The sequence below is a fragment of the Etheostoma cragini genome, chromosome 18 (genome assembly GCF_013103735.1).
Source record: "Etheostoma cragini isolate CJK2018 chromosome 18, CSU_Ecrag_1.0, whole genome shotgun sequence".
NCBI classification, from domain to species: Eukaryota; Metazoa; Chordata; class Actinopteri; order Perciformes; family Percidae; genus Etheostoma; species Etheostoma cragini.
Window position 1 is genome coordinate 20,334,964 of NC_048424.1, and position 18,107 is coordinate 20,353,070.

At 42.8% G+C, this 18,107-nt stretch overlaps 1 protein-coding gene across 2 annotated transcripts in view; it reads left to right on the forward strand.

Moving 5' to 3' along the window:
• tbx18 (T-box transcription factor 18) overlaps positions 1-3,029 on the forward strand; it is a 9,826-nt gene extending 6,797 nt beyond the window's left edge. For both annotated transcript variants that reach the window (XM_034900592.1, XM_034900591.1), the window contains exons 7-8: positions 405-499; positions 1,188-3,029. In XM_034900592.1, coding sequence (XP_034756483.1) covers positions 405-499; positions 1,188-1,720 — 628 coding nt within the window. In that variant the 3' untranslated portion in view covers positions 1,721-3,029. The remainder of the gene's footprint in view (positions 1-404; positions 500-1,187) is intronic.
• The last annotated feature ends 15,078 nt before the right edge of the window (positions 3,030-18,107 follow it).

An 18,107-nucleotide genomic window follows, 5' to 3' on the forward strand; every position in this document is an offset into this window, starting at 1 on the left:
ACCCCGCCACAGCAACCCTATGCCCCACCTAGAGGAGGAGGGAGACGCGGATTGGGGGGAGGGGGGAGGGAGGGGAGTCCCACCTCGTAAATCCTTGCCGCGGCTTCCTGCTCCTTCGTCCTGATTCGCCCGTAAAAAGCCGCGTGAAAGCAATTACCGCCGAGCACCCGGCTGGCAGCAGCCAATGGCAACGTGGCGTTTATGCCCCTCGTTACCTGAGGTCTCCATGGAGATGGCAAGAGAGGCCCCACGGGCGACTAAAATGGCCGCCAGGTGGTTTGGCGTAATGGGAGGCAAGCTGCAGCTGCACCAGGGACTACAGGAAGTGAAACCCAAGGCAGTCGGGATGATTTTTCGGTAACGCTGATTATTTCCGTGTGTTAACGTGAATGTGTGTTTCGCAGGATGGGTCTGGAGGCTTTGGTGGAGTCTTACGCGTTCTGGCGTCCATCTCTAAGGACACTCACATTTGAGGACATCCCTGGCATCACCAAGCAAGGTAAGAGTTAACTACCTGTCATCCAACCTTTTACCAAAAGAGGTTTGCCAAAAAAATCACAATACTTTTTTTTTTTTCCAAAAAATAGTTTTTATTGGAAATATACAATACAGTACTTTCCGTCACAGATATTTTACCCACAATTTACCCTTTAAAAAAACATATATAATACATTCCTAAAATACATATATGTACACAGACACATAAAAAAAAAACAAAAAAAAAACAACAACAACAAAAAAGCACTCTGCTAAGAATGTAGAAGAAAATATTACATCAGAGTACCGTGTAACAAACAATGAACAACCCCCCCACCCACGCTCCCACTGAGCTCACCACAACCAACACACATATTTCATTCATTGTTATTCATGCAAAACATAGGAAAAACAAAAACAGGCAGACATTCAATCGGGTCTTTTTTTCCGCTTTTGATAGAAACATAATCATACAATATTGTCAGGGATGTCCAACATTTGATCTCCTGATACTGATAATACCACCTCAACTCTGTCAATACTGAGTACTGATCCAATACCTGTGCACTCACATATACCTCACTGTTTTATTCAATGGGATTATTTTATGTAGGGAAGCAATGAACCATGGGTGGTGCATCCCTGGTAACAAGGCCATCAGATATGTGGATATAGGTTCACTTTCTGTTTTTCTGGCTCTGTGTCTGTAGGGATCCCAGGAGTTCATGGTGGGATCGGACCATCGTCCCACCTGCTCTCCACGTCCCCGTGCTCCTCACCGTTCCAGGTCTGCCCCCTCAGCCCGCCCGACTACACCTGCAGCCGACCCACACACCCCCTCCATCGCTACAGCAACCCCCCGGAGCCGTTCCCCTCTCCCAGAGGTCCATCGGCGTACGAAGGCGAAGGATTCTGTTCTCTTCCTCTCCCCGCTTCTCAATTTGGCTACCACGCGCCGCAGGGTTACGCTGGGCTCCGCCTCCACACACCGCCCTACAGCCTGTACGGTTACACATTCCCCCCCTCGCCGCGCCTCGCGGCCAGCCCCGATAAAATGGCCGCCGCCGCCACTGCCAATCACCAGAGTCCCTTCCTGGGCTCGTCTCCCAGTGGGACTCTAACGGACAGTCTGGGTGTACTCAGCGGAGGACAGCAGGGCTTCTTGTTTGACTCCCGGACTTTAGGACTCGCAGGTAGCCAGCCGGGAGGCGGGGCCTCACAGGTCACTGCCCACATGGGCTGAACATGACTCCAGACATCTAGGGTTGTCACGAAAAACGAAACTGGCTCAGAACGTTGTACGAATTAATCATCCGCGTGCTGAAAAAAGCATCAGGCTGAACCAAATACAGAGGAGTGACAGATCAAGCCGTTGCCTCTGTGAGCATAACAAGCTTGTCAAGGCTCTTTTAACTGAAGGGAATATTTTGTACGTTCGTATCTTTAAAGCATGTTCTCTAGGACACGCACATGCAGCACCAGTGGTCACTGAAGGGAGGAACTACCTGCGGCTTTGGATAAGGAGTCCAAATGATGTAACCAGCGACTAAACTGGAACTGAACGTGGACTGGGCAGAATCTGGGCTGGCACAGGGACTCAAAGCGAGCACTTCAACCCCTCGCAGGAGGTCCTGAAGCAGGAACTGTTCTACTCACACAGCATTCTACATCACCACCTTGATCTTGCCTCCTTTGGATGGAGTTTCTGAACACTCCTTTTGAACTTGTTTTTATGGGATACATCGACTAAATTCCTTTCGTCAATTCTTTGTAATTACATGTCTGGCGGTGATCTCCATCAATTCTTTGGAATATGTATTCCATCTAATAATATGCACTACAGACAGGGCCGTTTCACCACTCAGACTCTCAGAAAAAAACTCTTATACACAACACCAGCAGCCTGTCACATACTAGCACGATGACATCATGGCCTTAGGAGACCACGGGAGATATCCCAGCGACAGTTACGGACTGAAGAGGTTAAAGGTGTGGGAGAAGGGTGGATGTAGGACTGATATTCTACGTCTGGTTTGACAGATGTTTCCTTGATGCAGCTGTTTGGATGGCGGGCTGGAGCACCTCTTGCCTTGTGGGCCACAGACGGAGCTGCACATGACGACTCTGTATATAGCGAGGGGAAGGCGGGCGGGAGGAGAGATGTGTGTGTGTGTGTGTGTGTGTGTGTATATAAAAGGCTGTGTGACCCTCCGCACTTAAAAACCCCAATGCACCTGCTTCTGCTCTTTAGCCCGGGTCAGGTATGCAACGGCCAACCCTGAACTTGACAAGCTCCAGAAGCTTTTCTCTGCAAACGCGCTATATCAGCACGCCCTTTGGCCGAGGACATTAATATGTTCTGTGACCCTTTTTTTGAGCCAAATAAAAATCTGTGTATTCACGTCACAATGTTAATATGTAATCAATATCTTACTAATTTAACTGATTTTGTTTTGTCTATGAAGGCAATTGTGAACATACCACCTTTTTTTTTTTTTTAAGTGAAGCAATTGCAATGCTTACAATATATTTCCCTTGTGAAAACAAAAAAGGTACGCTTACTTGTTCTCCCTTGTGTGTGTATGCTAGTGGCGTTGGGAATGTCTGTGTGTGTGTGTGTGTGTGTGTGTGTGTGTGTGTGTGTGTGTGTGTGTGTGTGTGTGTGATAAAGCAGCCAATGATTGGGGTTGTTCCACAGGCTTTGGATTCCAGAGAAATGAAAATACCACAGGAGACAGGAAGAAAGAACAACTTTCGGACACGCACACACACACACACACACACACACAAGCAAATAAGACCAAGACCTACTACACTGCTGAATTGACTAGTCACAAGAGGCAGGGTGTGCGGTGAATGTGGATGTGGGTGTGATGGTGTGGACATTTGAGTGTGAGTATGCACATTTGTGTGTGTGTGTGTGTGTGTGTGTGTTTGTGTGTGTGTGTGTGTGGTAACAGGTGGCTGAGCTGACAGCGAATGTGTGACCTAAGTCACCAAGAATCCAAGACAAAACACAGAGACATTTTTCCTCTGTTCCTTAAAATAAATGTCGAAGTGCTACACCTCATCTCTTGTAATAGCTAGTACTTTGTCAGTTAGGACATTAAAACATCCTATTTATCAACTACTCAAAACTTTACAGCGTTTGATCTTTATATCATGACATGATTATGAAAAACTATAACTGCAGAATTGCGGATAGTTCAGAATTAACTCCTGAAAATCTTCTACCTGCACAGACTGAACTCTCAAGGTGGCCATTTTGAATTGACACTGTTAGGAGACTTAACCATAATTTTGGGCATTTACTGTATGCGTGAGCCTACAAATCCTATTATTTCAACACAAATGAGCTGATAACAATCAATTAAGATAAGAAATCTTGGAGGCACAGTTACGCTAGACCAGGTTCATGATTCAATTATATGAGACCGTCATAAAGTTTGGCCCCATGTACTTCGGGTTTCTGATATGGGCGATGGAAATCGTCTGCTAGGTCACAACTGCAAGACCTGCATCAGGTATGATACGCATCACAACATCATGCTGTTCTCAAATTTCGGCCTCCAGGTATGATTCACTTGGAAGTCAATCTGTTGATAAAGCCTTGGAGTTCTTCAATGATTTACTCCGATTTTCCAAAGTATTCGTCCCAGAAGTGGCTGACTGTCTCCTGACTGTCTCCTGCTGTCTTCCATTCCCCCTCAGTTGTCTCCTGTCACTCTGAAGGTGAGGGGTGCTGACGAGAGGAGCACATGTGAGTTTATTTTAGAAGCCATGAATGATTGGCTTGGCGTTTCTGAGTGACAGGAGACCGGGCCCCCTGCATGGTGCTTCTGTACCACCCACCCTTGCTCACTAACTCACACACACATTTATATGCCCAGTACTAGCAATATCTCTTTCAGTTTCTTTTCAGTCTGTCACTCTTTGAAAGCTTAGGTTTTCTAGGATTTCCTATCTGGGTAGGATAGATACATTTTTAATAATGCTGCGGAAGGCACACACACACACACACACACACTCATATTTACGCAAAGAGGGGCCCGGTGATTCTCGCCCAAGGTGGGGACATTAACACTTGCGTACAACCACATGCCGACGTGACAGATCTGTCACGCTGTCCGCCTGGAGGAGGAGTTCAGAGGAGGGGAGGAGGGAGGAGGGAAGGGGAGGAGCCTGTGGGTTTAAGTTGTGGGTTTTGTTGTTCTAGATTTCAACAAATGCCATGGCAACCTGTCCAGTAGGGTTTGAAAGTAAAGTTCAGGTAGAAAGTTTGGCAGTGCGAGAAAAGAAATTATATGTGGACTATATATGTGGACTGTGTATCACTGTATTACAACACAGACCAAGAAGGTAGACTCTGAATTTAAGAATATTAAACTTTGATTCATATCATATCAGGGCTGTAGTACTCGAGTCCGTGGTCTCGGACTTGTCTCGGACTGGCTAGTATTTGGACTCAGACTTGTCTTGGTCTCGGCCACTGGTCTTGCCAAATATGGCTTTTGGGCTTTTGGTCTTGACTGAGTCCAGGTGTCTTTATTATGTTGATAATAATATTGGAAGGAAAGCAAAAACACAAAATGATTGTCTTGATACTGTCATGCATGAGACCTTTTTTCCTGTCCTGGACTCGGTCTTGACTCGGACTCAAACCTCTTTGGACTCGGTCTTGACTTGGACTCGACTAGTCCTGGTCTTGGACTTGTCTTGGAGTCGACAAAGGTGGTTGTGACTACAGCCCTGTATTATATACTTTATCAACGTTTTAATCTGATTAACTTAATAGTTCTCAATTGTGACTGTACAGTACAGTAGCCTATAGCGGTTCATTGAGTGTCCAGGGTTGGAATCCAACCAATGACGATTTCCTCCATGTCTTCCCCTTCTCTCCCATCTATTTGTTCTATAAAATAAAGGCAAAAAAATAATCTTTAAAAAAAGAAGCATGAATTAGAGAGTGCAAAAGTATTCAATGATCTAGGACTGCAAAATATGGTTTTACCAAACTATCTGTGCCTGCTCTCACTCACTCTCTCTCTCTCACACACACACACACATCCATTTTCCACTTGTCGCTCGGTGCTGAATATTGCATATGCATGCATATGCATCTACAAGCACGTCTGACCTTTCCAGTCCCAGTGTTTACACAAACAGATACAGTTTGGCACACAGGCTCAGGTAACCAACGCCAACTCAAGTGCAGCCCTCTTTAAAACCAATCACGCTGTTGGAGACTTTTTGAGTCAATGACGATACAATGTCGTGTTTCCATCAGAGAATTACTTCAACCAATTGGAATAAATGAGTGTGGATTACATTAAATATGAGCAAAAAGACATGTCATTGGTATTGATTCACAATGTTTCCCATCATGTACAGAATGATGGCCTCTGGCATCAAACAGTGAGTCTTGGTGAAAGTGGAATAAACCTATTTACCATATCTTTCCTCTACACTATGCCTTTCTTCCCTCAGGGAATTGGCAACGCAGAGCACTCAACACAGAAGTTTGCATTTTGCATAGAGGCCAGTTGTGTGGTTTTAGCGTCCTGTGTCATTGAAGTGAACATTAACATACGGGCCGCCGAGGTGACCACGTGGTTGAGCGTGCTCAGAGGGGAGTTGTGGCCTGCTGTACGTGACCGAGCATATGAACCGGGGAGTCCACAGGTGAGGTCATGTTGGCCAGTGACAAGAAAGTTCCCTGAAGCACAGACTAAGGTTTGGCACAGAAACTTGCAACAGAGGCAAAAAAAAAAAAAAAAAAAGGAGGTCTGTTTGTGTCTGATGAGCAGCTTATTAGAATTACAAATGTAATAAAAATCTTAAAGACAGAAGGACTTAATAGGAATTTTGTAATGATCTTAAAATATGTGTCAACACTAGGATTTCAGGGATAGACTTCAAGATTAACATCAGGGGTCATATAAATCGGGCGTGTTGCTGTGTTTCTCAATTTAAGGAGCCCAAGATTTATGCATGAGAGAAGACAGGACTGAATGTAGGGGCAAAGAGGCTCTTCTGTCCCTGGAAGTGCACCTGTGCTCTGGGGGGGGGGGGGGCTTCAGCTGGTGACAAGAGGAGGTTGGGCGTGCTGATGATGTGGCAAGATCAGCTCAGCCACTTCTGCGTGACCTGTTAATGGCCTAGCGGGTATTTGATGACAGTTGCAAGAATCGGAGGCTCAGGGTGTCGTTTACAGCCTGTAAATCTTTGTCTGACTTATGGTCAGCTACGCAGGGCATGCTTCTCGGTAGCACCCCATGAACTCTGATCTATAAAGCGGGTGTTAAGATATAATTATGCCACAAGGTTTTCCTGTAATCTTTCCATGTCAACCAAAAGAACAGGAGCACCTCGGTCGATTTCTGCAGAGATATACAGACACAGAAACCCACACACACTCATGTACTCATACACACCTTAAAGTTAGTGTATAACACTGCGTGCTTGTGTGAGACGCTGAGAAGGCTTGATAGACTGAGTGACGAGCCAAAATGAAAGGACAGGCCCTGCGATGTCTTGTAAATGTCTTTCAGTTCTTTATGTGATCTGTGGCTATGTCCCTTGGCTCTGACCAACATACAACCAAATGCGGGACAGTTATTCACAGCTGCCTTAGGCGGACAGTTTTAAAGGGCTGAGGACTTTTTGGGGAACTTAAATTAACACTGGACCTAAGCACCTGCTAAACACTGGCATCAAAGAAAAGATGGAAAACACTCAAACTTGAATGCACAATCAGTATTTAACACCAAACTATAAGAGATTTCAACGTACACTGAATTAAAAGACAAATCCCGTAGCCAGGTGGTAGTTTCAAAGTGAAACCAGGCTTTACCTAGACATTAGTGAAACAAAATCCACGTGACATTGGTAATTATGCAAATAATCAAAATGTCCAGCCCTGTAACACAAGCTTGTTCAACAGTGTGTTATGAAGTTTACTCTACAGTATTTGATCCCTTTCCATGTAATATGTTTATATGTTTAATAGGTCTGTTTTTAGCCACCCTTGAACTATTTCCACACCTGGACTTCAGCCCAGAATACCTTGAACTTACAGCCATAGTTCTGCACAATTCTGCACGTCACAATTTACAGCCAGTGCCAATACAGGAAGTAGCGTTCCCTATATGCATAGACAGTTAAAGAAAGGGACCAACAGATCCCGGTGCTCTAGACGGAGACCAGTAATGTCTATTAGAAGCACTTTTTGGGTGATAGCTGTGCAGCCTCCAACTGAGCTCGAAGACGTAGATGTGACGTGAGCAACCTGTCTGAAAGTTGTAAGTCTTCTGGTATCTGTGCAAGAGAAATCTCAATCATTCCCAATCAGCAGAGACGGAGAGCGTAGGTATATGTTAGGACATTACATAGGCACAGGCTAATTATTGCTAACAAAAATGCTAGTTAACATTAGTAACTAAAACAGCTAATGGAAGTCCAAACTGTCTGCGAGATCACCCTGTACTATACAGTGATGCATCTACTGTGCTACAGTAAGTTGCGTAGTTACGACACAATCGTTGGCCTATTTTTATAAAAGCATCTGCTACGGAGCCATAACAAGGTAACGGAGCCTTTTGTACATTGTCGTGTTTCTTTAGAAATAATCAACCGACAAATAGAGTCTTGAAAGACCTTAGATGTAAAGTTATTCGCTGTCAAAGTAGCACCAAAATGAATGGCGGTCAATGGGACGCTAATGGCGGGTGATGGCTTGGTAGCACCAAAATGGCGCCATAGGAGGTACGCTTAGAGAGGAGAGGCTGACCCCCACATAGACATTTTTTGGAGATGACAGCTAAAAAGTGTATCTATTAGTAAGAAACAAGCAGCTACTATGATGTAATGAAGGTGAGATCTCCAAATCTCAAATGAAATGTTGGAGTTTTTTTTTTTTAAGTAAATTGTTTCACTTTAGACAGGCTGGACAGAAAGTCTAGTCTGGGACTTCCGCTAGTTTTTCAAAACTGGAACTGATTGCAACATTTCAAAACAATCCATGTACCCACAGAGCCAGTCACCAGTTCAATTGTCCATCTGCATGTGTGTAGAAGTGTCCCAGGACAGTCATCAATTCAAGTCTTGACTTTAAATCCCATTGAAAGCAGTGCATGTGGAAGACTTGGACGCGGGTTAGGGGTCCTCCCCCAGGAAAATGCAATTTCACATTATTTTGGAGCATTATTATTACCAAATCTGTGTCTAAAATGTTGGGGAAGCTATAGCAGATAACAAATAAATAACACGCAAAACGTTAAAGATAAAACTTGTCCACCTTGTCCACCTGGGACCAACCACAATCATTAGATCTGATAAAAGTCATTTGATTTGTTAGATTTGACGCTCACATTGATTTTACTTGTTGGTGCTGCCCAAAACAACTTGGGTGCTGCACCTAAGCCTTTTAATGGTAGGGGAAAATCTGTAATTGTAGGATTAAATCGTCTTGCACACAGTCAGAGTCAACATGTTTCTGCTGCAACCTTATTGTCTTCGATTTGAGTGTATGAGCCGTTAGAGCTACTGGTCAGCAGTGTGCTGGTTACTGATCCACAGCAGATGCTGCTGGAGGTGACTGACCGGGTCATGCCTGCGTGTGTGTGGGTGTGTTTGTATGTGTATGTATCTTCTCTGTGTGTGTATGCTTTCATGTAACAAAAATAGTGCCCCTTCCTGGGCCTCAGCTCTGACATTCTGCTGCTAATAGGGAAGGTGCGTGTGAGTGTCCATATGCATGTAGCCCTGATGTAGCCCTTGCCTGACCGTGGCCCTGTCCAAGTCTTAGCGTGCTCATTTATAGCCAAGCAGCCCATCAATCTTAATAGAGGAGAGAAGTGCAAAGAGACGATGAAATGCCAGACATGATCACTATTCACTCAATGGGGGCGAGGAGAGAGAGAGAGAGGAAAGATGAGAGGAGGGGCGATGGAGGAGGAAGGGTGAGGGAGCACAGAGGGAGTGAAAGTGAGGAGGGAGGGAGCTGGGAAGAAGGATGGGGTGAGAGAGAGCGAGAGAGGTTGCATGTTGTTTATCCCTGGAGGTGATAATAATGATCCGATCCTGTCTCGCAGTTTGAGTGACGACTAAGGCCGCCTGAAAACTGCTGAATAGACCAAGGTGAGAGCCAGAACATGCACTCTTTGAGTCTGTGACACATTCACACACACACATCTTTGGCTTCTTTTTGTGTTTTCTTTCAAATTAAGGTCCTTACAGTGTGGACAAATTTGGCTCAAAACTTCCTTTGCTTGCACATAGTGTATCACCGGCGGTGCTGGACGGGTCACATGCCGGGCGTTGGATCACACTGTGCTTTGTGTACGTGATGTGGCCATACTGAGACCTGACCTGGAATGGAACTGTGTGTGTGTGTGTGTGTGTGTGTGTGTGTGTGTCTCAGTGGGGGTAGGAGGTCTGCTGAGAGGAGGGGAATAGTGAGAGGAGATTTGGCAATGTGCTGCGAGACTGTGACACAGAACACCGCGTCTTCATACAACAGAGCTGTGGCTGTCGCGGTGGCAATATTAACAGATTGACGCCGGCCATGTTTACCTTGCAGAGCTCCTACTTTGAGTATAGCATGAGAAAAATGCCCTTAGTCCAAGTTAGCATTATTACAGCCACACACACACCTGTAGGTGTGAATATTACGTCCATTAATTGAGTCCACACACCTGCGGCCATTTTCACACTTGCAGGATCATTGTTGTGGACAAATGTCTGTGTAAGGCACTGTGTGTGTGTGGCATTCACACTCCTGTCTCTTACTGTAAATACTCAGTTGGACTTTAGTAACCCGATAGAAGTCGGCTAAGCATTGTGTAGGCCCCTAGAGAGTTTCTCTCATCAGTTTAATAAGTTGTTGCGTCCAATTATAGAACTGTACTGCTTGTTTTACACAGCCCATGATCACTCAAACCAAAATGGACAGGATGTAAGATGTTGTCTCTCCTTCAATTCTTCTTCTGGTGCTTTTAATTTTGGAGGTTTAGTTAAGCATTATGTTGGATTTTCAGACTGCAAGCAGCTGGAATGTATTAATAATCTAGATGCAAGATCTAAGAAATGTCTTCTGCCATTTAAAATCAGACTAATTTACTGTTATTTTCTTATCTCTAGTCATTTAGAAACTTTTTTTTTTTTTTTTGCAGAAGTGATGATGCTTAAAGGACAGGTTCATATTTACCAAGTCTGTCTTAAAACAATATGCACAAGGACACATTAAAACAGATGCTAGAATGCAATTTTATGGAAGAAATGGAAGACTAAATTCACAGTCCTTGTTTCAAAAGTGATGTGTTCTAACCTTTAGCCAAAGATAATATGAGGCTAGAGACTTAGAAAAATCAAAGTTAGTTTTTTTAGTACAGATGACAGAAGAAAGATTCCCTGCTGAGCTGCAGTGGAGCGGGAGTAACACAAAGAAGGATATTTGCACTAAAAGAACTTTAGAAGACGCAAATTGTACTGGTCTAACTCTGACTGCTGAGGCCTCATATGAGGACTCAAGAATGCGTTTTGGCACAGAACGAAGACTGTGGATATTGTTCCTGATTTCGTCCATAGGAACCACTTCAGGAACAGATCTCTTCTAGGTCAGAAAAGGAGAAAAGGATTCCCATATACCCGCATAGTGTCTAGTTATAAATTATTTATTTTCATAACTGCTAAACCAGATCAACATATAAAGACAAAATAGCTCACATGTTCATATCAAATGGAAATGTCATTGATATGGTACAATCACTCTTTATTGCTTAATACAAGCAAATTTTAGGCTTATTATCTAACTTTTTTGTTTTGCAACAGTTTCCCGCAATAGCCAAATGAAACTAGTTCATATATCAATTGCAAGGTTATTAAATGGATGACAATCACTCTAACTGACATAAATGGCATTCTAATAATACTAGCTAATTGAAAGCAACAGTGATCAAAAGCCCATTTTTCTGACCATTATTGGCATGCATCTCATCCCATGAGGACATCATCATCACTGACAGCCACCGTAATCAATAAGAGATGGAGGTACAATAGGCTTCAAAATCCCTGCCTCTTACCCCCCTAAGTGACCCTCATCATACAGGTCTTCTAGGATACCAGCTCAGCTGCCCCCTAAAAACAGGCCTCTCAATAGTTCACCCACTGGATGTGGGGGATGATGAGTGAGTCTTAGCAGGGGGGGGAGGTGAGCAAAACCCACACTCGACTTGTTTCTGAGGGTCTCGCCACCTGTTCCTGCACTTCCGGCTTGACCTTCCACGCGTCACCCAGCTGACTGTAAAAAGATTGTAGGTATAATTTCTACGTTCTCCAAATCTTGCATTCTAGTCAATTTACATAACATGTCAGCTGATCTGAAAGTCCATCCACCAACCTAAAAGCCTTTTGAAATTTGGGGTTCTTCTTCTTCTTTCTGCGCGGTGCCACCTTGCTCTTAAGGGCGCCGGTACAGTTCTCACCACTCAGATGACAAGAGTGGTGACCACCCAACCTGGAGGATGCGATTTCTTTCACGCCCTCTTTCACGCCCTAAAACACTGATTATACTAATTTCAGATTTGAGCTGTATCTGAAGACATACACACATACATACATAATTACATATTTACTGTACATACATACATACATACATACACACATACATTCATACTGCACATACATACATACATACATATATTCAGACATACATAAATGCATGCATGCAGACTTGCATGCATACATACATACTGTACATACATACTTACATACATACAAACATACATTCATACATGCATATATATGTACTGACATGCATACATAGATGCATACAGTACATATATACATGCATATATGCATACATACATACATAAATACATACATACATACATTCATACATGCATATACTGTATATGTACTGACATGCATACATACATGCATACAGTACATTTATACATGCATATATACATACATTCATACATATATATTAACATACACTTTATGTAACTGAAACCAGAATCTAAAATTCAAACATTTTTAGAACCCAGTAAAGCCAGATGAAGCTCTATGTTGTAAGGTCTATGTTTTGATTAAGCATAAAGTGGACCTGATTTATTTTAACATTGCATAAGATGTGTTCACTTGTTGGTCAAGCACACATCAAAGCAGTTCAAATATTTAAAACCCTATCCATGTTTTGTATATTTTGCCTGCCGGTCTGAAAGCCAGGACCACAGAGGGCAGTGCGGCGAGGTGAACCTGGGAAAGCCTGCAACAGCTGTGAGGAACCATCAGATCTGCCATTCCTCACACTTCAACAGCCAACAAGAAAGGGATTTACGACGGCCGGAGAAGGAGAGAAAAAGACGAGGAGAAAGGAGGACAGAGGGGGGGGGGAAGGACGGACAGGGGAGAGGGAGACATAAACAGAGAACACGCGGGAGAAATAATGAAATAAACAGAGAGAGGAGAAAAGACAGAGGAGGGAAGATGAAGGGAGATGTGATAAAGCAAGCAAAATAATAGAGGAAAAGGTGAAAAAGAGAAAGAACAAGAGGGCCGACTGAGATATAGAATGGTAACCTTTGGAGTAGTTTAAAATGACGAATTCACAAATTCAATGTTTTAAAATGTGATAGTACCACATCTGTATACAGCACAGTATGTAGTATACATGTGTGTGATCCTGTTATCTGACTGGATCACTGGTCCACAAGACACACCGTACATCGAGTAGGCCGCACCATCACACACATGCAGTGACTCCCAACCAGGGAACAGATAGCTAAAATATAATGAATAAATGGTCAAAACATACAATTCAATTCAATGTTGGCATTACAACGGCATTACAAGGCACAGCAGGGCGTAGCAGGGCTCTGCAGAGCGTATCAGGGTGTAACAGGGCACCGCAGGACGTGTAGCAGGACCATGGCGTCAGCTGCAAACCCGATTTTGGAGACTCCCTGATCCAAGGAAACAAGCATCCAGCTTCACTTCATGTAGTGTTACTGTAGAACCATTGATGATCAAACCAACCTTAATGTGGACAGTTCAATTGTCCCTACAGCAATGTTAAAACGGTCAGGTAAACTGCAGGATGGTGCTCCAAAGCTTCACCGGGGCAGGTGTGGCTTGACCTCATGTCCATCAGGTAGGTAACAGTGTCCCTACGCACCGATCCAACCTGCCACTCCGACACATGAAAGATATTTCCTTCTACACCTTCACACATACACACGTTTAATCCGGTCATGTTCTCAATGTCTGCTTGTCTTGTCTGCGGTGGGTTGGCGGTGTGGAAAGCTTAGTTTATTTGGTCTTTTAATACAAGCTGACCCCTGTCCCCCGGTGTGTGTGTGTGTGTGTGTGTGTGTGTGCGTACGTACAGGTCCAGAGAGCACTCTCCCATGACAACTACGTCGACGACCCAGAGACAGTGTCGACAGAAGACCACACCACACGGGGAGAACACACACATTAACTCAACACACATGCACACAAAACACTGTAACACATATAAACTCGTATATCCAACAACAAAACATGTAACACATAGGAGAATGTGTGTGTGTGTGTGTGTGTGTGTGTTTATGTGTGTTTTAGTCTTGAGGAAATCTTCAGCATGTGTTAGATCAATCCCCGGGGCTCTCACTCAACTCTGATTGGCTGGCCGGCTTGCTGTGTTTGTTTCCACAGCGACAGAGCTGTCACTGCCTCCTACCACCCAGGTAGAGCTGTCAATCACACCGGCTCCCAGCCAACCACACGCTGGCCTCGCTTCAACCAATCACAACGCATTTCCTGTCTGCGATGTGGGACCGATCGTCTGATTATAATAATCATGAAAGTGAGAGATTAGAAATGTTTTTCTAAAAATAAAGAAAAACAATTAAAGAGCTTCTGCGTCATGTTGGAAACGACACTGGTTCTAATTGGATTTAGAAAAAAACATAAAGGTTTATTTCATTAATTTCAAAAGGATGAAATATTAAAGTTCTAAAATGAAAAACAGCAGTGGTTTAATCATAACTTGGCCTTCGCATAAAAACAAATTGGCAGAATCCAGTTCTTTAATCCCAACCTTCCATTTGGTGCTGTATTCATCTGCATTTCATCATACCATATATGATATTTAATATTATTATTATCATTGCCACTCTTATTTATGCCTCCCGAAGGGTGTGTTATTACCCAGAGGGTGTGTGTTATCCATCATTGAAAACTGACTTCACTTTTTAAATCAAAGAAAAGTACATATGGGGGTAGTTGATTGTCAATGGTCCAAGGCTGGATGTAAAATGTATGTAATGTAAAATGTATGTAATGTCAAATTTAAAATGTATGTAATGATGTAGTCTGGCTCAACAGAGGTACATTTCTGACATCTGAAGCATCTCTCACACACTCGATGCTCTACTCTTCTGCTATCTCTTCTATCAGTTTTGCAAGGGCACCATCGCTGCATCTAGGGCTTAGCCCCGCCCAGGACGGCTGTGATTGGTTCAATCCAGGGAGCTTCAACAGGTCCGGGGCTCCTAGGGGGTCCTCAGTGTCTGTGCAGGAGGGCCTCTAAATGATTGTTACATTTTGAAAGGTTTTAAAAAAAAGTCTTAACATGAACCCAACATTTTACACATTTTTCTAATTCACTGGGCTACATGCATGTTTGACATAAAAACTTGATTTATGAAATCATGCCAACAATCACTAGGCTATTTTAAAAGCTTAGTATTATTTGGCTATGGCTAACCCTGTACGCAGTTATGTCAGATTCTCTTCCACGCTGTGGAACCATTGGCCAACATGTCTGTGTAGTAGTCACTGAACATTGCGTTAGGCTTTGTTTTTTGTATTTTTGTGTATGTTTTTATTGGGATATGGGATTTAGGCCACCCTACACATTATTGTAAGGTGAGTTTATTATGCAACTTTAGGGGTCCCTGTTCTGTCTCTCTTTCGGTTAAGAGGTCCTTGGCTTAGAAAACGTTGAACGGCTTTAGAAGTACAGTGGAGTGGTTTCAAATTTCAAATAACAGTGATGTATGGTATGAGGGGTGGAACTCACAAAAAGTTCGAAGTGGCATTAATTGGTTTGTGTCATTAATGTCATTATTACAGATATGGGGTCATTAAAAGCTTAAAAACACATTCTTCAGAATGAGTTTACAGCGTTTGCACTGTAATCACGTACACTGGCAAATGTGTCAGTCTTCGGCCACATGTGTCACATTTTATTAGCAGCTCTCCTCCTCAAACCCTCCGTGTGTCAGTGAAGATTCATAATTAGGAGAAAAAGCCCTTTATGTGTCCAGCTTTAGCACAACAGATACTGGATGTCAATTGAACTAGAAAAATACAATATTTGCCAATGTGTGGCGTTATGTAGTTTCATCAAAATGAGTTACAATTACATTTTTAGCATTCCGTTTTTTTTTAAGTTAGTACCCTTGACACAGGACATATTATGGACAAAAGGAAACTGACCTGAATAATAACAAGGTTAAAAATGCAGCCTTTTTATTTTGGAGTTGAGACATCAAAAGGCGAAGAAAAGCCGATGTAACACATATAGGACTCATGGTCTTGCAAACAGACACTATTAAAAAAGCTGTTTTCAGTTCTTAAAAGTTATGTAACTTCACCGCATTAAGATGTTTAAAAACGACTAGACCTGTTAAATACTGCGTTAAGTTACATTATACTAAATGTCTCATATCACACCAAATGTGTCAGCATTGTTGTTGTCCACACAGAATGGAACGACCTGGATTCAAATCCAGAACCGAGCTGCCGGATTTTAGTCATCGGACATCTGGATCTAAATTTATCAGAGACACTAGACTTTTAGATTATTTTTGGGGCCTTTATTTTGATAGGACAGCAGAAGACATGAAATGTTAAACTGCTGTATTGTTTGCAACAACGAAGGAATCCTAACAATGGGGGAGCCTGCAATGACGGCAACAACTAACAACAGCTACTTCACAACATCACCAAACTCTTTTGGTATTGTTTTAATTAAGAAAATTGCATAAAGTATTTTGTGTTTAAGACGGGCATTTTTTGTATTCATTTTAGATTTATTGATATGTGTGTGTTTAGGTCACAGAGACAACCATCGATGTCTCTTAAAGATAATTAACGTGTGATGGTTTTTTTTGTTTTGAAAACCCTTTTTTTTTTTTTTTTTTTTTTTAGAATTCCCAAACCATCTGGCACGACAATCCTGCAAAGGTTGGCAGACACCCTAAAATGTTAAAATGTCTCAGATTAGTTTGGGTTTTAAATCGGTAAATGCGATGATATAATTATGTGTGTGTGTGTGTGTGTGTGCGTGTTTGTTAACACATTGTTGTGTTAATCCTTGTCCTTGCTCAGCAGTCACACACACCGCTGTAAACACACTCAAGAAGTTGTCCCCCGTGGGCTACAGTAGCCCCCTCAGTGTGCTCGTGTCTCAGCTTAGCAGAATACAGTAATGCCTTTCCACTGTAATCACGGATCAATGGTAGTGATCAGAGAGCCAGTCATCAATACTCTTCCATCTGTTACCATTTGGCCTGAGCAAATAAGCACACACACACACACACACACACACACACACACACACACACACACACACACTGGGACTGGGGAACACAACATGACAACTGGATAGGCTCTAAAAAGGCTTGGCAGCAGACACTTCAAGCTGCTCTGTGGATTAAATAACATATGTATATGTATATATATCAATATACTGTATATACGTGTATATATATGCATACAGATATGCATACATACTTACATATACATAAATACATATATACATATTCATAATTACATATATACTGTACATACATATATACATATTAACAGACATACATACATTTATATACATATATACACATACTTACATACATACACATACTGTATATATCTGTATATATATATACATATATACACATACATACATACAGTACATATACTGTGGATATATACCTTGAAAATATATAAGTGTATATATATATATATACACACATATATATACACACTTATATACTTTCAAGAAAGAAGAAGAACTATTTTAATAAATGTCGCCCTCCCTCCGAGCCACACACACATGCAGGTCTCCAGTATGAAGCCGTCATTAATTCGTCGAGCCGGATGTTGCTGTGACCTTTCTCTTTTTAGGCCCGACCCCGGCAGATGACCCTGGAGAGGGATTAGTCTCTGATACGCCTAATTAACCCCACAGCCCACTGCAGCTCCTCACACACACTCCAACACCCTGGCCCTGCCACATTTATACTTTCTTTCCCGCTTTACGTCAACTGTTTGGGGGTTCAGTGGGAGCCTCCTTCCGTTTTCATTCTTGTTTTCACATATAAATCTGCAAAGAAAGAGATTTTTGTCCTTCTTACATTTCTGACCTACAAGGCTTTTGTCCAACACCTGCAATTTGCGTCTTCTTACCGAAAACCACCTCGCCTTAAAATCGACCTAAAATCAGCCTTTTAACCCCGTATTCCATCGGGTTTTTCAGACACCCCATCCACCTTGACCCATCCACTAGTACTCCTCTGGCCCGAGCTAACCCCCGTGTAATCCCTATGAAGCCTAAACATGTGTATTTTGACTGTGGGGTT